The sequence below is a fragment of the Solea solea genome, chromosome 20 (assembly GCF_958295425.1).
Source record: "Solea solea chromosome 20, fSolSol10.1, whole genome shotgun sequence".
Classification (NCBI taxonomy): domain Eukaryota; kingdom Metazoa; phylum Chordata; class Actinopteri; order Pleuronectiformes; family Soleidae; genus Solea; species Solea solea.
Window position 1 is genome coordinate 3,521,907 of NC_081153.1, and position 25,366 is coordinate 3,547,272.

The window sequence follows — 25,366 nt, forward strand, 5'->3', positions numbered from 1 at the left end:
AGCCTTTGCTGCTCTGCAAAGTGTAGGCTGCTGTATGATGTGCTTCAGCAGGCCTAGAAATGAGAAAGATAAAGAACTTGCAAACGGAGACGCTGTGGCATCAGACACGCTGAGTCCCATATACAGCCCGGTGGACTGTATCTGAGAGCATTTGTGTGCTCAATTAAATCTTGCAAAAAAAATTAAATCAATTTGTGCTATTTGATACAAGTGTGTCTCATCTCTGCACCAACACACCTTGCTGAATTCTCAGCCATCACGGCTCTGTTAAGTGAAGCTCAGCCCTCTGTTACGCTGTGAAGGAAGTGGATCTACAAACAATATTTATTCATCGTCTTCAAAGAAAATCGCAATCATGGAAGAGCATCTCTGCCGTGCTACAGTTGAACTGACCTTACCGTTGTCCGTCTAATAGGGGAAAGAGACAGACTGACGGCAAGCGAATGCCCCATTACGTCCATTTAGTTTGTACAACATTGCCCCCTAAAGTAATTTTCTGGTGCATCTCTCCAGGCCCTCCCTGGAGGGAGTAAGGGGCACTATGATGCTGCATCACAATATAGTGCAGTGATTTTCCATTACCTGGTCCCCAACAAATTGACCACAGATGCAGCTCACCTGTATTGCCCTGTCACATCCAATCTGAGGAAGACACTGGGGATCGTCAGCTGTTCGCACACTCAGTGTTTTCATAAACACAGTGGGGATATGCAGAACCGAGACAGAGAGGTACCAAGGGATGCGAAATGGAGAGGGGGCAGAGAAACTTAGCTGTTACATCCATCCATCCAGTCATCTTCTACCACTTTGTCCCCCACATGAGGGTCGCTGGTGCCATTCCCAGGGCCACATAGAGACAAACAACCATCCACTCTCACACTCACACTTACAAGTCAATTTGGGAAACTGGAGAACCTGGAGAAAGCCCACGCACACAAGGGGAGAACATTCAAACTCCATGCAGAAAAAAGCCCTTGTTCTGACCGGGTCGGGTCGTGAACCTGGGGTCTAAGATAAGATAAGATAGTCCTTTATTAGTGGGGAAATGTACATTGTCACAGCAGCAAAGACAGTCAAGATGAAGATAATAAACACAATATAGAAAGATATTAACAATACGACAATAAAAATTTAAATAGAATGTACATTATAGACAGTTTCTAGAATCTATACAGTATGGGCTTGATATTTACAGTATAAACAAGGCTTGGACATGAGATATTGTATATATGAATATATATATACATATATTTATATATATATATATAGCACGTGGGATGAGTAGCCTGTTACGTGTGGTCCACTGAGAGCAGTGCTTTGTTGTACAGTCAAACAAATTACATTTGCATTTGTAGTTCTGACCAATATATGTCTGAGATTTATATCAAATCAGCCCTAAATGAATGACTAATGTGTACATTAGGGTCACGTTCAATGGATACAGTTGTTTGTTTGGCTGAACGTGAGGAAAGAGTTTTGTGGAGCTTGTGCGCCCTCTGGTGGCACAAAGTCGCCATAGTTATATTGTGAATTTCCGTCTCCGGCAGACATATTGCTTACAGGAGCAAATTCTGGAAAGCTAGAAGAGGGAGCGACCTGAAATTGACTCATATTTTTCACGACTTTACGCACTCTTACCACATAGGACACAATGGGTAAGCTGTGCGGCAACTCCGGAGCCACAGATTCACGTTGGACTGTTGAAAGATCGGGCTGTGTCGTCTGGGTGGTGACGATTGTGAAATCCTCATCCCCTCTCTGTTGTTTAGCTTAGGCAGCTAACACGTTAGCTAGGCAGGTCGTTGCTACGTAGTAGCCAAACACGAGTTGTCAAAATCACACCAGGTCCGTTGCTGTACTTCATATCACCGCATAGAATATTCCGGGAGAGCAACACACGCAGAACCTTATATGACATCTAATGGTGAACCATCGCAATCCACCTCCGAGAAAACAACCAGTGCTACTTGTTAGCCAACTTGAGGCAAACTTGGTTAATAGCTAGCTTCGTTAGCACGGATTTACACTATGATCCGGTCGTCGTTATATATAGATAGACGTGGATACTTGGAGAGACATTCGTTCAGTTTGGACCAGGCGTTGCTGTCAGTTATGATAAAAAACGTGTCGTTTTGTTCATTGGCAAATGCGACGTTATTTTTGGGGCTGTTAAACTCTTGACTCACGTCAACACGGGGGCTGCTAGTCCTAATGTTAGCGGGCTGTGTTAGCAAATGCTACGCCGCTGGTGATTTCAAATGATGCAACGCTGTTTATCCCTATATTAATGACATTTTTCTGTCTATTATGTCAAGGATCGTCAATATGTACCTATGTGTCCCTCTATCTGCGTGTCCTAAACGCGTGTCTTTCTAATGCAATGTGTCAAAGACAAGGTGACTGAAACGGTAGTGACGAAACTCTAATTCTTTCTGCCATTAAATGTGTTAAAAACAAGAATACGCTATAAGAGGAGAGAGGAAAAGACAATGTCACCAGAGACAAGCAGGATGGACAGTCGTGGAGAAGTAACCCTGAGATGAACTAGACAGTGGTGCTAGACCTGTTGTGCATATATTATTTTATGCTTTATTTGCACAGTCAGAGGGGACAGGTTGTATTCCACACCCAAAGTGGTGGCCAACTTGAGTTCTTCTTCCCCAGTTTATGTCTACAAACCCTGTCTAAAAACACATCCAGTGTCTCTCCTGTCTTTCCCATAGAAAGCCATTGCACTCAGTTGGATCTCCACTGAAATGCCTGTGTAGATATATGCTTTCAGCAGGGCTATTTCTGTGCCATCCAGCCCAAATAGCAATCAGCACAGTTCACATACAGCAGCTAATCAAACTAACACAGTACAGGAACTGATGCATCCAGCCTGCTACATGTGCTGTCCATGTCCTGGGTGTGTTACAGTTTTGCATAAACTTTTTTTTTATTTTTTTATTTTTTATTAAAGCTTGTGCTTTTCCCCTGAAGCCATAGCTTAAACTTGCACCACTTGATTTGGTATTTAATCTCAACAGGGGCTTTTGGCACCATTCTGTACTAGTGGTGGTTTTCTGAATGTCGTTGCTATCTCTTTCTCTCCCTGGCATCCCTTCAGGTGAATAGTGTCCTATTCTGTTGCATGACTGTGCACAGATGCTCAGAACAGGCATTTTAGTTTGTCCCATGTGGGCATCTGTTTATGTTAACTCAGCGATTTAACACTATTGAATAAATATGTTTGTTCTCTCTGCCAGCTGTCTGGTTGATGAATAGCTTAGCTTTGTTTGTATTAGGCTGTGTTGTCTAGTTTCTGTGAACATGTTTAGATGGTTTCATACACGGTGGTTTTATATATAGACCTGTGTAGAGCCTGTTGCTTCATCATCATCTATTATTAGAGATGTCAGATGAAACAAAAATGGCAGGCTCACGGCCTCTTCCTTACACATGGTGGTGGTCTCAGCTTCATCCCAAAGCAAATTATGTGTCTTAATTGTGATGTTTGCTTGCGTCTGTGCCCATCAGAGCCGTCAGCTAGTCCAGCCAAGGATAACTACAGGATGAACCGCTATAAGAACAAAGCACTGAACCCAGAAGAGATGAGGCGCCGGAGAGAGGAGGAAGGCATCCAACTCAGAAAACAGAAACGAGAACAACAGGTATGGTACCAGATCTGGGTATTCCACTTCTCATTCCCATTTGCCCCCGATTTGATTACATCCGTATGTGGTGTATCATTGTGATAATTGTTGAGCTTTACTGTGCCATTGAGGATTCTGACAATTCTGTAATCGTAGCTTTTCAAGAGGAGGAATGTGGACATTCTCAATGAAGAGGAAGCCATGTTTGAGAGTCCACTGGTGGACTCGTACCTCAGCTCTCCAGTTACAGTGAGTATCTATTGTCCTCATACCATTCTTGTAGACTCTCACAGCTTAGGCTAAACTCACATAACCAAACTTTAATGATCAGATTTTTATTTTCACTTTGTCACTTAAATTTCATTTTTTAAATTTTAAAATCCAATTGTCAATTCATATTTTCAAACAAGATCTATGACTCAAGTATGTTGTCCAAAAGTCATATTGTTTTGCATTGTTGTTATTGTCTGTATTATGTGTAGCATGGCAAAGTGAAACAACAGTGGAGGACAGTGCCATCCTCTGGAGATCTGATTTTACCAATCTCCCACTTCACTACAAAGTGTTCTCACAACTATTTTGTTTACTGTTGTTGTTGTTGTTAATCCAGCATGCAACAAGGTATTAGTGTGCAAGAGAACAGTCACAATTACAATGCAAGGTGCTTGTAGTGATGAATATGATTTGTAATGAATCAGATTTAAATCTGACTTGAACAACGTGGCTGGTAATCTGAATATAGCCCTAGACAAAGAGAGGCCCAAACAGGGCACCTCACAGGATTATGTTTGACTGCATATTGTTTTGTTACTCAAAGTTGTTCTAACGTCTGATTTATAGTGTGCAGCAAGTGGATCAAGTATTACAGCTCGCTTGTGTATGTTTTGTCACAGGAAGGAGTAATTACCAGAGACATGGTGGAGATGCTTTTCTCAGAGGACCCGGAGCTCCAGCTTGCCACGACACAAAAGTTCAGAAAACTACTTTCCAAAGGTCCATACTGTGCACTTTTTAAAATTCAATGTTCCGGTGGTGACAAGAGTCTGACAAATACTGGATTTTTGGGGCTGCTGTTGGTACTGATTTCAGGGATTGATTATATCACTGATATTTATAAATGTGTTGAATGGAGGGAAAAGGATGGGATTGTTGTTGACTTTTTACCAATATTCCATTGCAGACAGTGCAGCTTGTATTGTATTTTTATTCCTAAAGCGTATTTGCTACAATATGTTCTCTAAAATAAATGACATTTATGCCAAATCCAATATATCAGTGAAAGGCTACATAGATATGGATATATCAACATACTTACATCTACTTTTATGTTTGTACATTTCAGAGCCCAACCCACCAATTGATGAAGTTATAAACACACCTGGAGTTGTGGAGAGATTTGTGGAATTCCTAAAGAAGAGTGTCAACTGCACACTACAGGTCAGAATGTAAAAACCTTTCTGTGTGGGATGTGCTCATGCTAAACTGAATAGATGTGAATTAAGAATAGGTCACTAAGGTTTGTCTCACTGAATAATCATGGAGTGTAACCTGCTCTGCAAGATGCTGCCCTCAGACACCATCAGATGCATTCCACCTGGTTATACTTGTAGACTTAAATAGATCTTACTGTTAGATACAGCTGATGCAGCCGCCCTGTACTTATCTGATCACACAGGCTCCTGTTTGGCTGTCGTGTAAACTCCTAAAAACCTTTTATTTGTCACTTATGTCAAATAAAATGTTTTCAGTGAGGATCCAAGAGTTAATTTTCATTTAATAGCAATACCGATAATGCTGCAATAGGCTGGATCGCTGGAAAAAAATTTGTTGATTGCTGAATGTATTGATGCTCTGTCCTGATCAGCCTTCATCCAGCATTTATTTAATTGCATTTTTTGCCCAACTCTCTTTTAGACTACTTCCTTATTTAAGGTTTCTTTGCAGCATCGGAAGTTTTTGTTGTTGCTGCATCGGAAAAGACCAGTATGCAGAGTAGATGTTGTGGAACTGCCTTGAGATTTGATCAGTCAAAGCCTCACTTTGTTGCCTCATATTTAATTGAAACGGCTGTAAACAGATACGAGGTCCATAACATGTGATTGTGGAATTATGTAACAATAACACACACCAAAAAAGCCTAAACTAACTTGTCTCAATGAAACTTTGCAGTTTGAAGCTGCCTGGGCACTGACCAACATAGCATCAGGTACATCCACACAGACAAAGACGGTGATCGAGGCAGGAGCAGTGCCAATCTTTATAGAGCTACTCAATTCTGACTTTGAGGACGTCCAAGAACAGGTAAGACATCCAGTGTAATATTATACATTATATTTGGTCTGTCTGTTTTGCATTCTTGCATTCTTTCGGACTTGCCTGTCTACCATTGTATTGATTTGTGTGGTGATTTATTTTTCTTTTCTGCAGGCTGTGTGGGCCTTAGGTAATATTGCAGGGGATAGTGCAGCTTGCAGGGACTATGTGCTGAGCTGCAACATCCTTCCGCCGTTGTTAATGTGAGTTAAGATTATACTTTGCTTGTTAAAAGATGACATCTTTGAGCTTCTCAGCTTCTCTACCAGGTGCCTCCCATATTCTCATGTACTGAGCTTAGTTTTTCCTTTTATTTCAGGCTTCTGACCAAATCTACACGATTGACAATGACAAGGAATGCAGTCTGGGCTTTGTCTAATCTCTGCAGAGGAAAAAACCCTCCACCTGCATTTGAAAAGGTATCGCTTTGTCCCATTATATAACCTTGCTATTTCACTATAGAAGATATAAATCCCTGTGACAATATGTACATTAGAGACTGAGCGTCATACAGTGCAGGAAACGTATTATGTATGTAATTCACATATCTATACTTTGTTCACTAACTAAGACCTGAGGTGTTCTAGGACTATTTCTAACTATTTCTATATTTTAAAACAACCCCCTTAAACCTGAGGGTCACTGAACTACACACCTAAACCCTTAAATCTCCCTCTGAAGCAGATGAAATGGCCTTTGCCATGCTGCAAACTGGATGTGGGTCAAACCGCCAAATGTTGTTGTCAGCATTTTTCATTTCTTGCAAGAATTTCAATAAATGCAAATGTGTTCCAACTTTTACACATATTTGAATGACGATATGAAATGAAATGCCCAAGTTTCGTCTCCACTCCAGCATTTTTAATGGAAGATACATGAATATATGTTGAATGCAAAGGGTTAGAATATTCACAGGGGTTAGAATGGCAGAATGTCTGGTGGACTTTTGTTCTATTTTCTCCAAATGTCGGCTGGATTCTTTCTGTGGGATTTGCAGGTGCTGTTGAACTGGCATTGTTTCTCATTACAAATAAGCATGCGATCTGTGCTGTCTAGGTGTCACCCTGTCTGCCAGTACTGTCCAGGCTTTTATTTAGCAGTGACCCAGACTTGCTGGCAGATGCCTGCTGGGCCCTGTCCTACCTCTCAGACGGCCCCAATGACAAGATCCAGGCTGTCATTGACTCTGGTGTCTGCAGGCGCCTCGTAGAACTACTCATGTAAGTACAGCTGTACTCTGTGCTGTTACATTTGCCACAATGTACATGGAGTGTTAATACTTATCTAATTATCATTCCCTCCTGCAGGCACACTGACTATAAGGTGGCGTCTCCTGCTTTGAGAGCTGTAGGAAACATTGTCACTGGAGATGATATCCAAACACAGGTGAGAGTATATTAAGTATCACTTCTTCTAATGCCTGTCTACTACGTCCTTGTGTATGAGAACAGGCCCACATTAGGACAACAAAGTTTTAAACACAGGAAAAATACATTTTCATTCAATACCTTGTTAGGTTTTAACCCTCTGTTTTTTTTTGTGTAGGTGGTGTTAAACTGCTCTGCTCTGCCCTGTCTGCTGCATCTTCTCAGCAGCGCTAAAGAGTCTATCCGCAAAGAGGCGTGCTGGACCATCTCCAACATAACAGCAGGAAACAGAGCGCAGATACAGGTGATGCATAGATGCAAAGCTTAGAACTGAAAGTAGCAATAACCTACCGAATATTTAAGATTTTACCCATGAAAAGTGAGTAAATTTCTGACTATATTGTGTACTACATGAAGAAAGTATATTTAGTTCCAGAGATTGGGAATCCACTAAAAGTTAACTTGGTCATTTATGCGATTAGTTTGCTCAGTTTTGATATATTGGAGTTTACCCTTTTGAAATAGACGGCACTCTTGAGACTCATGGGTTCATTTTCCCATCGTCATAAATGTCAATTACTGTATCATGCCAATAAATGTATCAATGCAAGTTAAAAGGCGTCTGTGTGTAGGGCTATTTAGCATTTATCAGGATAAATTTCAGTTGGGTTTTTCTCTTGATTGAAAGTTGAAACCAAAGATAATTTTGTTTTTCCCAATGGGCAGAAAATAAAAACAAGTGTGTTTGCACAGTGCATTAATATTTTATCATTACATATTTAACCTTCACTATATTGATATTAAAAAAGATTATGTTGTAATATTTATGTGCGTGATTCATTTCCATTCCATCTGCCAAGCCCTAACACATGCCCCCAAGATTTGCTTCTGTGAGGCTCTAATCAAGGAAAAAAATAATGAAAACTATGCCTCACTTTGCACCTTGTTTTTTCTGCTCCACAGACTGTTATTGATGCCAACATCTTCCCGGTGTTGATCGACATCCTACAGAAAGCAGAGTTCAGGACCAGGAAAGAAGCAGCGTGGGCCATCACCAACGCCACATCCGGAGGAACACCTGAGCAGATCAGGTCAGATTTATATGTCCTATTAAGAGGAGTGAATTGTGAAGAAATGTCGGCATAAACCAGCTGAATTAGATACTTGAATAAACCTGTGTAGCGTGATCACCTCTGTATGAAGAAGTGGTGACCTTGACAGTGAACATGTCTTTTCCACATGTAGATATCTGGTGAACCTGGGCTGCATTAAGCCTCTGTGTGATCTGCTGACGGTGATGGACTCCAAGATTGTTCAGGTTGCTCTTAACGGGCTGGAGAACATCCTGAGGCTGGGGGAGCAGGAGGCCAAGCAGGAGAACAACGGCACTGGAGTCAACCCTTACTGCAGCCTCATTGAAGAAGCCTATGGTACTGTCACTGAAACACACCCAAACATGTGTTTTTTTTAACATTTACACAGTATGGCTCAGAAATATGACTTGTAATACAACAACCACAGTTCAGTCTGTTACTGTTACGACACGTTATTTAAACAAAGAATAAACATCTCTTCTTAATTCTTAGTCCCGTCGAGAGTACATTTAACAGTTGCCTGAGGCTCGTGCACTGTCAACAGTCGGCATTAACCTGCAGTGATTCAGCAGGAACGAGCTTCACGTCGACTGCGTATAATGGCTCAAAGTTTGCGTTTGATAAGACGTCGCTGCTGTAAGATAATCAGTTGGCTTTCTTCAGTGAATCCACCGGTGCACAACTGCTCTCTTCCACATTAGCAACACAGTACTGTATAGTGTTTAGTTCAAGAAGCTAAAACATCAGGCGACGTTGGTAATATATTTGTAGGCAGCATTTAAAGGAAGCATTGATGTTTTCATACTAAAGTGTGTCCATGTGTTTCTGTGTCACATGTGAATTGTTGGATCATTTAATGGCATAAAACTCATTCTTGTAAGAAGTGATAACATTGGAAAACTTAACTGTGGACATGTGTTGTTGCTGAATGTCTCGCTGCCTATTTTTGGAAACCGTTTTAGCATTTTAAGATTACAGTTATGTTGTGGTTTTTTTTTGCCGTTTTTGCAAACACGACTTTGATTTGACGTGTCTCCCCAGGTCTGGACAAGATTGAGTTCCTGCAGAGCCACGACAACCAGGAGATCTACCAGAAGGCCTTTGACATGATAGAGCACTACTTTGGCGCAGAGGATGAGGACAGCAGTCTAGCTCCTCAGGCAGACCCGGCCAACCAGCAGTTCCTTTTCCCCCAGCAGGAGGCCCCCATGGAGGGCTTTCAGCTATAAATCAGCACCCCCCCCTCCTGAATAACCCACTTACCCCTCCGTACCACTCTTTCTCATGGAGGATCCATCGATTGAGTCATACCTCGACGCCCCTTCACCCCCCCAATTTGCTACCACTACCTACTCTCCCCACAAATGTAATCCCCCCCCCCGCCTCTTGGAGGAAAAACTAAAACTGTCTCGCTCTCCAGCCTAAAAATGTCAAGCAGTGGACTAACGTCTTGCAGGGTAGACTCGTGTTTCCTGACCATCGGTGGAGCATGTCATCACACAAACTCCTCATCGCCCCAGAGTGTGAGTCGGCCCTGGCTTAAAAAATGCACACACATAGACATCTTCCTGCCATTTGATCCTAGATTCTCTCATTGGCAGTAAAACAATGGCTTGTGGGTTCATATCTTTTTATACAATTATTATTTGTATTTTTTTCCAATGGGACGTTCCTATTTTCAGGACTACCCGTGCATCCCTGCAGAGAAGAGGTGCATGAGGTGAAATATGCCCAGCTATTGATGTCATTCTGACAAAAGTACTTTTTTCAGTTCATGATTAGTTATTTTTCCCCCTTATCCCTTATTTATCTGCTCCTCTTTATTGTTAGTGCTTAGTGTTTATTTTTTATTTTTCCTTTTTGTTGTCCTTAATGGAAAGCACATAGTTTGCTACCAACAGGCTGTCTAATGATTAGGCTTAGGGCTAGTCTCTGCATATCTGCTGATGGGAAAAATAGTCCCGTCTGTATGATGGGGTGGGGGTGGGGGGTGGTAAATTGGGTGTGAGGTTTCTGGGGTTGTTTACCCAAAATTAAGGGCTGTCTGATGCCCCGAGCTACAAAGTGTGGGTATTTTTTTTGCCCTCACCAAATTATTTTTCTTTCTTCCCCATAGAGTGAGGGGGTGGGGGTTAAATAGTTTTGATTGGGTTGGGGTGTTGAGGTGGCAAGAAATGTAGAGAGAGTAGAGAGAAAAACCTTGGGAAGTGCTCTAAAGGGGGAAATTTAAAATGGGATCTTTTTTCCAGGTTTTCAAGGGTGGTATAGTTAGAGATCCAATGTTCGTAGTGTGACGTGTTATTAATAACAATACATTTGAATTATGAAGTGATCTAACTATCAAACATGGCACAGCTGGGGTGAAAGAGGGGGGTGAGGAGCCGCTGGCAGCAGTAACAGCAGCAAACCAAACTTGCATTAAAAATCATTTTTGAGGGATTGGAGATAATTAAATTGACGATACGTTTTAAGATTCTCTAGCGTTGCTGCTCTGCGGCTCTTTGCTTCCCCCCCTCATACCTCCCCAGGTGTATGTGGTAGGGTTTTTGCATGGTGTTCTATTACCCTGCCTACAGTCACTTGAGTATCCCTGGCCAAACACATTCAGCTGGCACAGAGACATGGAAGTATGAAGTGTGAACAAATATTGCCGTGCACTGTTCAGAACTCCATGTAAACAAAAAAAAGTTAAAAAAAAACAACAAAAAAAGCAGGTACTGGACCATAGCGAATTGGTTTGTTGGTGTCAACAGTGATAGTGTAGTGAAGTAAAGTTGATATAATAACCTTTTTGGCATTATATATATCACTATATTTTCAAGGAGTGAGAATGACAACTGATGTGATAATGATTTAATGCATGGGGCCCTTTGTGATATAAAGTACTGATGTAAATAGCCTGGGTAGGAGAGGCTGTGCTGCTTCTTGGATGTTTGGCCAGGGATACACTGTAATCTCGAACGAGTGACGAGCCTAACTACAAAAAAAGAAAGAAAGAAAAAAAAAATTCAAGTATGAACATATATTTGAATTTTGATGTATTTGTATTTATATATATACATATATATATATATATCTACATCTATATTTGCACACACGTCATGTACACTTGCATACAACACCAGCAGACACTGTACACACACACACACACCTCACACAGATGAGTGGCTAGTAGCAACTACAAGAGCGTCCCCTTTTTTTTTGTTTAAAATTTCAAAGCATTTTTTGTTAACGAGCACACACTGTCCCTTTTGGGGTTTTTTTGGTCATTTTTTCAGCTCTAATTTCTGTAGTTTTCAGTTTTAATTGAGTTGGTTAAAAAAAAAGAGGTACACACCAGGAAACTTTTTGGTTGCTTCTAGCCACATGACTAAAGATGGCTTTTTTTTTTTTATCAGTCCCGTTAAAACTCTGATCTGGGGTCAGAACCTGATCTCAGGTCTGTGTTTGGGGCTCTGTGGATGGAGTAGAACAGTGGGTTTGCGTGATGTTTGACTGACAGGCACTGTGTGAGGAACAGGTCGATTGACTCTATGACTCTGCCCCCCCTCCCCCCGTCAAAGTCTGGGAGCCGCCGTTCTGTGGATCACAGACGCAGCTTGAGCTGTGTACTAAAATATGTCACTCAAACACGCTATAAATGCAACAGTTTTGTGGAGTAGAACCTTTTAAGACCCCAGAATTCTCCACATACTTGGTAGAGCATATTCTTGGGTGCACAGACTTTGGTTCAGTGCATTTGAGATGCTGCTGCTGCTGTTACACACTATGGTTGAAGCCAGCTTTACATTAGGAACATGAATTAGAGACGCTAGCTGGTTTAGCTCTTTAAGATTAAAAAAAAAAAAAAAAAAAAAGAACCACAGAACAGAGTGTGCTCCCAGTAAGACATAAGAGGTCAAATCACCTACATATATATATATCTATACTTGAGCATCGAGAACATGCCTATGCGTCCCTGAAATGTGGAGCGTTTATACCTTTATAGGTCTTTGGTTTCATGGCCAGTTCTGTGCTCATCTTACCAATAATGCCAGAATTGTGACATTGAAAAGAAAACAAGTCACTCACATAAAACCAGGAAAAAAAGAATATATATATTTCTGAAAAATGCAAAATGCACTCCTATTCACAAAAGTGCCAACCTGACCAACAAAGACTGGAGGTTCTTGTGTATGTCTTTGACTTTTTTTTTTTTTTTTTTTCCTTTATATCTTTTTATTTACTTGAATGTGCACATTTTTTGTGCAACAAAAAAAAACCATTGCTGCTCTATTTTCCTTATCTTTAAAGTTAAAAATTAGCCATTGTTTCATTTGGAAAAGTGGCACTCTTTACTGTGGGCACCTAAAGTAGGGAACGGGTGTTTTTGGGCTTGATTAACTGCATAAAACTGGTCTTTTTCCCAGCGACTCGGTGTCCGTTGGTGTGATGGTCCCCCTCTCAAACACTCTTCTAAAAGGTTTTCACTGTGCAAAGGAAAGAGTCAGTTGCATGCGGTGGATACGGCGGCCCTGCAGCCCCCCCCCCCCCACACACACACACACACTGTGCATTTGTACTTAAATGTGGCACACGATGCAAGTGGTGGAAACTAAAGCGACTATCATATCAGACAATTTACAGGTACTTAACCTTATTGTCAAACTTAGTTTACCAAAGTTTTGTCATCTTACTTACAGGCTGGTTTAAATTACATACATACATATATATATATATATATACATACATATATATATACACTTGTTTTGTTTCAGCAGTTATGTAAATTGGCTTGTGTTGACCTCGTCGATTGTTTCAGGCCATCGCAAAACTTGCTTCCTTTCATTAGAAAGCTGCCTAAACTCAGTATCACTTTTCTCACTTTTTCTTTTCAAGTACTGGATCTTGAAAGATTTTTAATTTTTTTTGCAAAAAACAAACCAGAAGACTGCAATAATGATTGTCCAAGAATCAGGCACCCCCCAGAGGTAAAGATCCACCTAGAAAAACAGCTCAACACAGGTGAACACTGCTTCCACTGGGCGGAGCTAAAAAAAACAAACAAAATAGAGACAACAACTTTTTTTGAAAATTGTGCGGTTATTTACATTAAAAAGTATTATTATTATTCTAAGTTTTGAGTATATGTATGTTCTGATACATTAACAGGGATTCAGATGCAATTCTAATCACTTCTGAGAAGTGGAGAAAAAAGTCTCTTAGAACATTTCACACAAAAAAAAGACTTACAAAAAAAACAAAAAAAAAATAGGAAGGAAGGATGTGATGATACAAGAAGCCTCTTCTGCTTTTCTTGATCTTTTTCTTGGATCAGGATGTTCCGGGCTATATTTTTTGAATAATTGTGTTTAGTAAAAAGTTTGTCCTAGTCAGGCTATGTGGTAACAAACCTATGGAGGATTTAACTCGAATATCTCAAAAACCTGACTCGTCTTCCGTCCTAGAAACTGTTCATGTCTTTATCAAAAATGGAAAGCCACACTTTGGCTTGTTCAAATTTCACCTTACAACGCTACAATGTTTACAATGCTGCATGTTTGCAAAAACAACAACAACCCTTTTTTTCATTATGCCATCACAGACCAGTCGTGATGTTTTCCCGGCTCTGGTTCTCTTGTTTCTTTTTACGTGTATTTATTTTTCTCCTTTTTTTTTCTAATTTGTTTATGATTTTTTTCATTTTTGCTCAAAACTTAAAACCCATCTTAAACTGTGACTTGACTTCTTGACTTTACCGACGGTATGAATGAGTGACGAGAAAACGTATACACTTCAACAACGGAACATAACACACGAACATGAACATGAGGAGAAAAAAAAGAAATACATACAGGAAACGGCAAAATGATATTAAAAATAAAAAATGTAAAGAAAATATATTAAACTTGTTCAGTGGAAATACTGTACAAAACAAATAAAGATATGTTTCAACCCTTTGGAATTGATTTTTTTCCCCCACTGTTTTGCATCTTTACCTGTTTGTGTGAGCGTGGTGTGTCTGCGTGACTGTCAGTCTCTAAGGTGTCACACTGAGTGGCTTATTGGAAGGAGATTGACTCAACATGAGTGGTTGAAAGAAGAAGCTGGACTATGAAGTTTTGAATAAGTTGCGGTATAGGCGTGGTATTTAAGTTAATTTTGAAAGCTGCACTGGGTACAGTAGTTTCATAGATTTTGAGTGTTGTATTTATTTAGGATAAATAATAATTGTAACTAGGACTACGGTAGGGCCCTTTGTAAAGGTTTACTTTGGGCTTCACAAATAGAGAAATTATATATTACGACTTTATTTTCATAACATTATGACTTTTAATATTATGACTTTATTCTCACAATATTGCGACTTTTTGTCTTACAATATTACGACTTTATTCTCACAATATTATGACTTTATTTTCACAATGTGACAACTTTATTTTCACATTATTGAAACTTTATTCTCACAATATTACAACTTAATTCTCACAATATTATGATTTTATTCTCATAATATGATGACTTTATTCTCACAATATTACGACTTTATTCTCACAATATGACAACTTTATTTTCACAATATTACAACCTTATTCTCACAATATGATGACTTTATTCTCATCATGTTATGATTTTATTCTCATCATGTTATGATTTTATTCTCATCATGTTATGATTTTATTCTCATAATATGACAACTTTATTCTTACAATATTCTGACTTTATTCTCACAATATTATGACTATTCTCACAATATTACGAGTTTATTCTCAAAATATTATGACTTTATTCTTACGATTCTTTTTTAATATGACGACTTTATTCTCGAAATATTAAAAAACAAATATTCATAAATTTGCTTCAGTTTGGCCCTAATACTCCTCGTAGGTTTTCCTTTTAAAATCATAACATGATGAGAATAAAGTCATCATATTGTGAGAATAAGGTTGTAATATTGTGAAAATAATATTACAACCTTATTCTCACAATATGATGACTTTATTCTCATCATGTTATGATTTTATTCTCATAATATGACAACTTTATTCTTACAATATTCTGACTTTATTCTCACAATATTATGACTATTCTCACAATATTACGAGTTTATTCTCAAAATATTATGACTTTATTCTTACAATTCTTTTTTAATATGACGACTTTATTCTCGAAATATTAAAAAACAAATATTCATAAATTTGCTTCAGTTTGGCCCTAATACTCCTCGTAGGTTTTCCTTTTAGACATAAATGTTTGTTTTTTAAAAGCGAGGACGACACGTATGTAGTCATATATACATCCTGCAGAAGGCGATAAATCACCAGCCTGGGCTGTTCACTGCAGTTTTTAAACAAGAAGAAGAAGACCTCCAAAGTTATTACCGGAAGTGTTTTTTTTCCAGGATCACGCTGTTAAGGAAAGCTGCTGCTACTGCTGCCACATTAGCCACATCCTCCTGGACTCTGAAGGTGAAACAGTTTACCAGTGTCTGAGAAGGCGTGATATAATCCAGAAACGGGATTAACACGATGAGTAGACGTGTGTTTGTAGATGTTAATGAGTTACCACTGCCGCGCCGCAGCTCGTCAGAGCTAGCTTTAGCATGTGCTACATAGCTAACGTGATTATGAAGGAAACCACAGCGAGAAAAACGAGAGCCAGCTAGAACAGGATATCTGAGTCAAATGTGTTGTTATGACATTCTGCACTGTTGACACGCTAAAACGAGACATTATATGGATTAACTTGCTTATCTTTGCAGCCAACTAGTTGTCACCTGTGTCACCTCACAACCGAACTAGAGCTATAAATACAGTCATTTGTTATTAAAGAATTACTAGGTAATGCTTAGTCTACATTAACAACTATAAAGTTTTCCTGCTTTCGTTGTAATTGCTGTGATCCGCCGTTTTCTGGTTGCTGTCTAATATGTATTTGCAGCCCGATTTCGACACTGCATACAACTCGGGATGCGAATCGGTTTCGAATCCGATGCTTGTCAAAATATTAGATAGATATCGTACAGATCTTAAAAATATAAAATCCGATACTATCCAAAAAGCATGTGAATGACATGCTTCACTATGTACATGACTGGAAAAAATGCAAAAAAAAGCATTTTAGCTGAGTCGTGCTGTTTTATATAATAATGTTTGTTACACAGTTGGAGGATTATGTCTTTGAAATTACTCTTAGCTCAAATGTGTTGTCAACAGTTTCATAAATGGTCTAAACCAGGGGTGTCCAATGGTCCCCTCAGACCTTTTTTATTTTAACAGTAAAAGTTACATGCAATGTTTTGTAATAATTGTATTTTCATTGCCACATTTATCGTTTTGAAATGGCAATGTAACCAAAGCTAAGCCACACAGGAGTGAACAAATTAAACAATTCTGCCTTTCTTTCACATCTTGAGGCAAATATCATAATAATGTAATAGGAGATGAATGCCTGTATCTGTCTGACAAGTGACCTGGGCTGATTTTATGTCCCACTTTGTCCCAGACCATGAATAATACATTGTAAAACTGAAGCTGCGGGCCACACAAAATCTAACCACGGTCCGTGATTGGCCCGTGGGCCAGACTTTGGACATGCCTGGTCTAAAATGCCTGCATCGTACTAATATTGGTATTGGTAGATATTGTATTGGACACAAAAAAGTGGTATTGTCCCATCCCAAAATGTTCATGACATTCTTGTGATGGTGTTGGTTTCTTTCCTGCTTTTTATCCATCCATCCATTCGTCCATCTTCTACCACTTTATCCTGCATGAATGTGCTGCTGGCTCAGAATTCTTAGCTGTATTTTCTGGGGGAAATGGTTGCTTTGTCTTTGAGTCATTTTCTTGTAAAATTGTAATTCTGGTGAATCTCTAATGCATCAGTTATTTTTTTCCCCACAGTAAACCAGCAGACATGAAAAAACAAGATACAGAGGAGTGTGCCACTCAGGGCAGTGAGGATTCTCCACCTGCAGCAGAAGGCATGGAGTCGCCCACAGCTGCAAAAGACAGGTCGGACAGCAACAGCCCCAAAGAGTCTGAACCACTAACACCGCAGACGGACACACCTCCCCAGGGTGAAGAGGCATCAAGTCAAGGTAAACTTGTCCGCAATGTGTCTGTGAAGCTTCTCAGTCATTGTATTTTCAAGGAGTGCAGATCTGTAGATTTGGGATTGGTTTGAAAACTCAAGTATGTCCATTTGCACTTGCAAGATATTACTTATGATGTTATCTTAAACAACATGGTCGGTAATAGGGATATCACAAAACCAGAAATCTGTTGGTCTGAGGGAATTAATCCAATATGAAAAAAAAAAAAAAAAGATAAATCTCATGATCTTAAAAAAATGTTACAGTGAAATGTTACATGATATTGTCCGTCTGTCCTCACAAATAACAAAAATACAGACCACAGAATACAGTACTGTGGTTATATGATAGTTTTGAGCCTAACCAGTCCTAATCTTACTCGTCACATTAATAGAATGACCAATAGAGACAATGTTGTTGACATCCCTCACGAAATTCCCATTATTCTCTAGACTCTAAAGAATTCGTCTTCTCCATGTTTATTTCCCCCTCAATTGCGTCTAGTCGCAGAAGCGGCACGGTCTCGGTGTGACATGGCCGAGGAGCTGAGCCGTCAGCTCGAGGACATCCTGAGCACATACTGCCGGGAAGCCAGTGCCCTGCCAAATGGCAAGTTGCGTAGCCCAGAGCTCAATGGTCTGACTGGTGATGACAAGGCAGAGGAGGGCAAAGTCAATGGAGGTGACAATGGGACGGAGAAGGAGCAAAAAAAGACTCAGGAGAAGAAGAAAGTGAAGGGTCTGGGTAAGGACTAATTCTTAATGAATTATAGGACACTCTGTTGACTCTGTTGACAGTCAGTTGACTGTAGATGTGAGAGTGGATGGTGGTTTGCCTCCTTTTGTCCCTTTTGCCCTATTTTAGCTAGGATTCACCTCATGTGGAGAATAAAGCGGTAGAAGATGAATGAATATTCTGAATAGTTAGACCTAGTTTGACCAATTACAGTTGAGCATATTTTGGATACCTTCAGCTAAGGGATGGCTTGATCCCCAAAAAACTGGGAAATTATTCAATCGAATTAATCCAAATAGAAAGAAATAGGCAGTAGAAAAATATGAGATGGAAGCAAACTATATAGCCAGCTATACAAAAAAGGTCAAAAAGGAATCTAACACGATAAACAAACCATTTTGTGCAAAGATATTATATAGAAAGAATCATTAGTAAAAATCACCAGAAAAAATCACCAGAAACTGGAGAGCAACGCATTGATAGTCAGGGCGATGATGCATTGCAATTTTATGTCACCCAGAATCAACATTCTGTAATGTTTTTTTTTTTTTCTTGTCTCCAGGTAAGGAAATCACCCTCCTCATGCAAACTCTCAACACCCTGAGCACACCAGAGGAGAAGCTTACAGGCCTCTGTAGGAAATATGCAGAACTGGTGAGTGTTTCCTCCCCTGAGGTGGATTAATTCACACCACAATTTATCAAAGTTCATTTTCAAACAGACCGACATGTTTAACCTTATAAAATAACACTGATTCAACAAATTGAAATAAAAAGCAAAGGTGACTTTGATGAAAGATTTTTTTCATTATTGAAAACTGGCCATTTGTGTGGCAGCTGGAAGAGCATCGCAACACCCAGAAACAGATGAGAGTGCTGCAGAAGAAGCAGAGCCAGCTGGTGCAGGAGAAAGACAATCTGAGGAATGAACACAGCAAGGCCATCCTGGCCCGAAGCAAACTGGAGAGCCTCTGCAGGGAGCTGCAGAGACACAACCGCACGCTCAAGGTACATTATAGGGCATCAGTGTCAGTTTCTGAAGTGACTAACATCTGTCATGTTGCCAGTGTAATTTCTGTCTGTGGCTTCAGTTTGACATCACAAACATACGGTAAGAGTATGTCACCAGATTGGATATCAGAAAAATAAATGATGGAATGTGTAAACTACTGTCCCACTGCTGTCGTGTGAAGGCTGCAAATGTCCACCAGGCACTTCGATCATTTAAGCTGTGCATTTTTGGTTGTATATGTTTCACAATGAGAGCGGATATGCTAGTCTAAGCTGTAAATTCTGAAATTTAAATAGTATTTGCCTTTGTTTTTGTCCCCACAGCATTTTAAAATCTGAAATACTTCACACATTGCCTTTTAATCAATGTATCATAATGTTCCATGGAAATACATATGACCAACATCCCTGGAATCATTTTTAGCTTTTAGTAGTCCTTTGCTGACAAACAAAATATAATCCCTCTGTTCTAAGTTGTGCTGAATTGAAAAACATGTTGTGCAATGCGCACATGGAGCTCAAATATCAAGTGAGGCCAAGGTTGAACGGGCCACTACTGGCCTCTCTTTAATATTACATTTCTGAGACGAGGTAGAAGTAGAAAAACCGGTGTGAATGTTCTGTGTTTCACACGTCACGTCTCTCCTTCCACAGGAGGAAGGGATGCAAAGAACGCGTCTGGAGGAGGAGAAAAGGAAGGAGGTGACCTCTCATTTCCAGGTGACACTGAACGACATCCAGACTCAGATGGAGCAGCACAACGAAAGAAACGCCAGCCTCAGACAAGAGAACACAGAGCTGGCTGAGAAACTGAAGAAGCTGTATGAGCAGTACAAGCTGCGGGAGGAGGTGAGCAAAGAGTTTGATATTAGTAGGGCTGGGTATCAATCAAAAATGTTCAATACCGGTACCAGTACCGATACTTTCATTTCGGTACTGGTTCCTGATCGATACTTTTTTCGATACCAGTTTTATAATATCATTTCTAAAAAAGAAAATTACATTACGCATTATGGTACAAAGGTAGAAGATAGAAAAGGGTAACAAACCTTTAACAATAAAGTTGTGACTGTGGCATATTCAGTTAGCTTTTCAGCTATATAGCCATAACATAAAACTACACACTAATATCTTAAGTTAGCGTTACATGGATCCCAGTTCAAGCACATATTACGCTGCAGTAACGTTAACCTAAGTAAACAAACATACAACACGTAAACTTACCACTTGAAGTCTGGTGTTGATGATTTTAAATCAGGCCGCTCTGGCTCGGTAACATCCACAGTAGAGCTGTGGTTGAGAGGAGGTGGATGGCTGCGCTCCGCTCTTCTTACATTCAAATACTGAGCAACTTTCTGCTCTGAGGTTGATGCCGTGCACGTTTGGGTGCTCCGTTAAATTTGTCGTGTTGTCGACCTTAGTGACGATATCTATTTTACAAATTGCGTCACGCACTGTATTAGTATTACTTTAGCTTAAAGTGGAGCCACACTTTCGACCTCGGTGACATTTTTAGCCCCTTCACAACACACTTACGTGTAGTTAACAACACAGATACAGAACACATAACAGCATTGTATTCTTCCTGCACGCCGCAACCATGTGTAACGTTACAGCCAATCCCCGGCAGCATTATCAGATCTTGATCACGTGATTAACTCTGTAGGTACCGAAAAATAAAGCATGTTTCGATACCCGGTAGTATCGAAGCATTTCAGTCGGTACCATAAAAGAACCGAAGTTCGGTACCCAGCCCTAGATATTAGTTCTCTTCATGTTGACATACACGCTTATTCCCGTGTCATTGTGTATTCCCCCACTAGCACATAGACAAAGTGGTGAAGCACAAAGACCTGCAGCAACAGCTGGTGGACGCCAAGCTGCACCAGGCTCAGGAGCTGCTGAAGGAGTCGGAGGAGCGCCATGACAAAGAGAAAGACTTTGTAATTATCCACCGCACTGCCACTCAGACATTAACAAGATAAAATGACACAAATTCCGTTGTACACAAATGTGACCAGTGTCTGGTTCCCCCTTCCTCAGCTCCTGAAAGAAGCCGTGGAGTCTCAAAGGATGTGTGAGCTGATGAAGCAGCAGGAAGTTCACCTCAAACAGCAGGTTTCCCACAAGTCCTTAGGCTCGCCCTTTAGCGCCCGACTTTTTCAGTTGTTATCGGAACCTTTAATCGTGAAACTTGTGTTGTCTTCCAGCTGTCGCTGTACACGGAGAAGTTTGAAGAGTTCCAGACCACTTTGTCCAAAAGCAACGAAGTCTTTACCACGTTCAAACAGGAGATGGAGAAGGTGAGGTGTCGAGAGGGAGAAGAGGGACGGAATTGTATTTGCATCTTTTTTTACAGAAATGTGACCATCTAGTGTGTTTTCGGTTTTACAGATGACCAAAAAGATAAAGAAGCTGGAGAAGGAGACGGCCATGTATCGATCCAGGTGGGAGAGCAGCAACAAGACACTTCTGGACATGGCAGAGGAGGTAACGCAGCTTTTGGTTTTATTGTTGCCTTTCATACTTTTCCTTTGACTCTATTCCTTTTGCACTTTGATTTTAAGATGACATCAACAGCTGTTTTAAAAGGCTACAATACTTCATTATCTTTATTTTAAAGTAGATAATTATTCCTAATCAAATGTATGCCACTTGAAGTCCATATAATAACTAGGGGTGGGAATTAATAGGTTTTTATCAATATCAATGCCATGTCGATTCTGCCTATCAATCCAATTCCTTATCAATTCTATCAAATGAAGTAACAGTGGACATACAAGTCCTCTTTAGAAAAATAGTCATGTATGCCACAATAACACTGTTCATGTAACTAACTGAAAGCTTAAACCAGATTTCACTCAAATTATTGCTTAACACTCCTTTTCTAAAAAGGGATATACAATGTAAATGAAACCGTGAACATAACTACATCCACTTTAGATAAATAGGCGTGTATGCCTGCATAACATTTTTTGTTATTTTAAAAATAACGCTACTGTAAGCTTGTCACAGTACACTTAATGAACATCAGCAATTCTTATGTAATCTAATCATCTCATCATCTAAAATTCGTTAAACTGGGAAATATTTACATGTAGCTTGGCTTTATTAATAAAAACTGTGTATGCTGCTTGCAGTTGCAAGGCGACAGTGTGGTAATGCAGGATATTTAATATGAACGTTAGTGAAGTTACGTTACCGTCGTCAACGGAGGTCACAGTGGAAACGTTAGCACAAGCAAAACATCGCACCTCACGGCTTCATGGACGCACACACCACAGAGATCGTTCAGCAGACGATCACTCTGAGCCGCACGTTGGCGGTGCGTTCAAGGACCTCAGCAGGGTGGGAAATTCCCGTAAATGTACCGCGACGCAAAATTTCGGGGAAACCAGAAAAAAAAATGTTTAACATTGGAGGCAAACAATTCCAATGGAATCGTTCAGTTGGAACCGGTTCTGACATGGAAGCGGTTCTCAATTCCCATCCCTAATAATAACGTATCTTGAATATGTTTATCTGACTGTTGACGTGCTGGTGAATCTTATCTGTGATTGGATGCTCGTTCCGGTTGGACGTCCTGAGGGCCACCGTAAAGACAAGTATATGTGCGCAAAGCTCTATTTCTCTGCTTTCCGGTATCTATCCATCCATCTTCTACAGATCGCCAGTCCATAGTTTTTTAATTTTCTATATATCACAAACGGTCTAGGATGCCACATTGGTCACAGAAGGGTTAATGTGTGCATGAGGAGTACACCTATGAATGTGTGTGAATATTGTAAACCACCAGGGAGACGGAGAGAGAAAGTAAGTGTGATTAACATCAATGTCATTAAAATGTGACAAGAAATGTGTTTGAAATTGTGTCAGCGTTGTTGACGTTCTTGTTTTTCTACAGAAAGCTTTGCGGGACCGGGAGTTTGAGGCACTTCAGGGTAAAGTCCAACGGCTGGAGAAGCTGCGGCGGGCGCTCAAAGTCGAACGGAATGAGCTCAACAAGAAGGTCCAGAACCTTAGTGGTCAGCCGGGTGGCACCACAGGAGCCCCGACCTCAGACCCAGGGACCGACTCCCCCTCTCCACCACCTACAGACTCTCTGCCGGAGCCCAGTGCCTGTCCTGTCCTAGACACCACTCCCTGCTCCCACTCTTGCCACTGTGACCCAGAACAGGACACAAACGCCCTGCTGGAAGAGGCAAAAGTTCAGCCCGTCACCACGCAGGAGTGAAGTTAAATCACTCAAAACGTCTCTCCCCCCCCCCCTCCCCCAGCAAAAAGCCACCATCCTGCAAGTTGATCCTCCTCCCCTAGAAGAAGCTGGTGTTAAAACTGGTCCAGGAGTAGATCAGACGAGGACAGATTTAACATGTGTCCTCCTCGTGTCCTATGCAGGCTTTCACAGCGAGATGAGACGACTGTGCCTCATCCGTCTGCACATTTACATGCACATTACAAATCAATTACTGTGAAGTAAAAGGAGAAGTAAAAGGAGATGTTAATTTGCAATACTGTAAGAGAATCAACCACTATAATCAAGATTTTCATCAAGAAAGCTAAGCAGCCTAAAGGAAACCGCTTACCTGCATAGCAGAGACGGGGCCAAGGAACAAATCATACTCATTCTGTTGTATACATATCGGTGAAATTAAAAAATCAAATAAAACATTAACCAGCTGTCTAATACTTACCTCATCTCAACCCTTAAGGCCTTTGTACGTCAACAGCGACACAAAGAAATGGCATATATCTTGCATATATGCACATTTTTAATATACATATATATGTATATGTATGTGTATATATGTATGTATATGTGTGTGTGTATATATATATACACATACATACACACACACGTACTGAGAAGTATAAATGTGCTGTACAAAGGCCTTTTATGTTGCCTTGGCATTAACAGGTTATTAGTGTGTATGTAACTGTTAGGACTGTTTTGCTACACATTCCCTTGTTTTTGACTTAGAGCAGAAGTGCGTGACGAGACCAATAAAAGTGCTGCTTGGGAAGACACAAGCCCACCAGGTCAATGCCAAGAGGAGTCGTTACACATTGAAAGGCTTGTGTATTTGTTTGTGTCATATTTGTGACAAAAATGCTGGGAAGACCACAACACTGAGCGAAACGTACCAATATTTGTTTCCTCTCACATTATCATATCTTTCTTATAAATCTTTTTTTTTTCGAGGAAAAAAATGGGAATTTTCATTTTCTGTTTTTCACACAGTTGTGATGTATTGTGTTATTGTTATAGACTATATTGCGTGTCCAACTCTTCATTTCCAACACTTTTGGGTTCTTTTCCTTTTAGTTTTATGCATTTTTTCCCCCCAGTCTTACCACCAGAGACTCGGTTAAATTAACGCTTGTGTTTTGGAGTGTATGCTGTAAGACCATCTCCTGGCCATTGTAATAGCAGTAGCTTGTAATCAGGTTCTAACAACGAATGTTGAAGGTCCTCTATGCAATGCTTTGCCTCTTGGTTTTTATTCAGAACTGGCAAACCGTCTAAGAATGTATATTCATTACACCCACTGTCCTGCATGGATGTACTGTATAAACAGAAAATGCTATATCACAGAACCCTGCTTGTTGAGCGACAGATGTTTTCAAAAGACATCTGAGCAACATGGAAATAAGAAGGAAAGAATTGTAGTTTCACTCCCAAACACACCAATCTCTCTTCTCTTATGTAATATGTAGCACTAACGACAAGGCGATAACTGAGGGATTTAGTAGTTTAAAACTTAAATAGAAATGGTCGTTCGCAAGGACAGATTTGTTGTATCTCCAGTCTCGTGGGAAATGGAGGTTCACAGTCCATGAGATGGAACCAAAGACGCCTCCTGATTTGTCATTTGCAGTACTTTTATCTGGCTGTGTATATTTTGTTTCTTGTTAAATAAAAGATGTAAGAGTGTATACGAGTTGTTGGCTCATTAGACGAATATGTTGGTGTAAAGAAAGGTTTGTTGGTGTTAAGCATAATCTGTCAAATGAAGCCATCATCAAACTTGGCAGAAATAACCGAGATAGCTTTCTGGAAAGTGAAAAATTACATATTATTGGCCTTTGGAGATATTTCAACAGGTGAAATGGAAGACGCTCACAAATTGAATCA

General features: G+C 40.1%; 2 protein-coding genes across 3 annotated transcripts; both read left to right on the top strand.

Moving 5' to 3' along the window:
• Positions 1–1,531: 1,531 nt before the first annotated feature.
• kpna6 (karyopherin alpha 6 (importin alpha 7)) lies at positions 1,532–14,348 on the top strand. The gene is made up of 14 exons (XM_058619046.1): positions 1,532–1,655; positions 3,520–3,653; positions 3,792–3,884; positions 4,529–4,628; positions 4,978–5,072; positions 5,805–5,936; positions 6,063–6,151; positions 6,268–6,367; positions 7,005–7,168; positions 7,256–7,334; positions 7,494–7,619; positions 8,279–8,406; positions 8,561–8,745; positions 9,451–14,348. Exons 1-14 carry the CDS (start codon positions 1,652–1,654, stop codon positions 9,636–9,638), a joined length of 1,617 nt encoding a protein of 538 aa, XP_058475029.1. The 5' UTR covers positions 1,532–1,651; the 3' UTR covers positions 9,639–14,348.
• Positions 14,349–15,741: 1,393 nt separating this feature from the next.
• On the top strand, positions 15,742–25,167 carry txlna (taxilin alpha). 2 transcript variants are annotated; one of them, XM_058619709.1, is made up of 11 exons: positions 15,742–15,857; positions 17,295–17,491; positions 17,990–18,229; positions 18,783–18,874; positions 19,057–19,227; positions 19,885–20,079; positions 21,054–21,173; positions 21,274–21,348; positions 21,441–21,533; positions 21,625–21,720; positions 23,135–25,167. In XM_058619709.1, the coding sequence occupies exons 2-11, from the start codon at positions 17,308–17,310 to the stop codon at positions 23,462–23,464; spliced, it is 1,596 nt and encodes a 531-aa protein (XP_058475692.1). In that variant the 5' UTR covers positions 15,742–15,857; positions 17,295–17,307; the 3' UTR covers positions 23,465–25,167. The 2 variants fall into 2 exon arrangements, with proteins under 2 accessions (XP_058475692.1, XP_058475693.1); XM_058619710.1 differs by lacking the exon at positions 17,990–18,229.
• Positions 25,168–25,366: the final 199 nt, after the last annotated feature.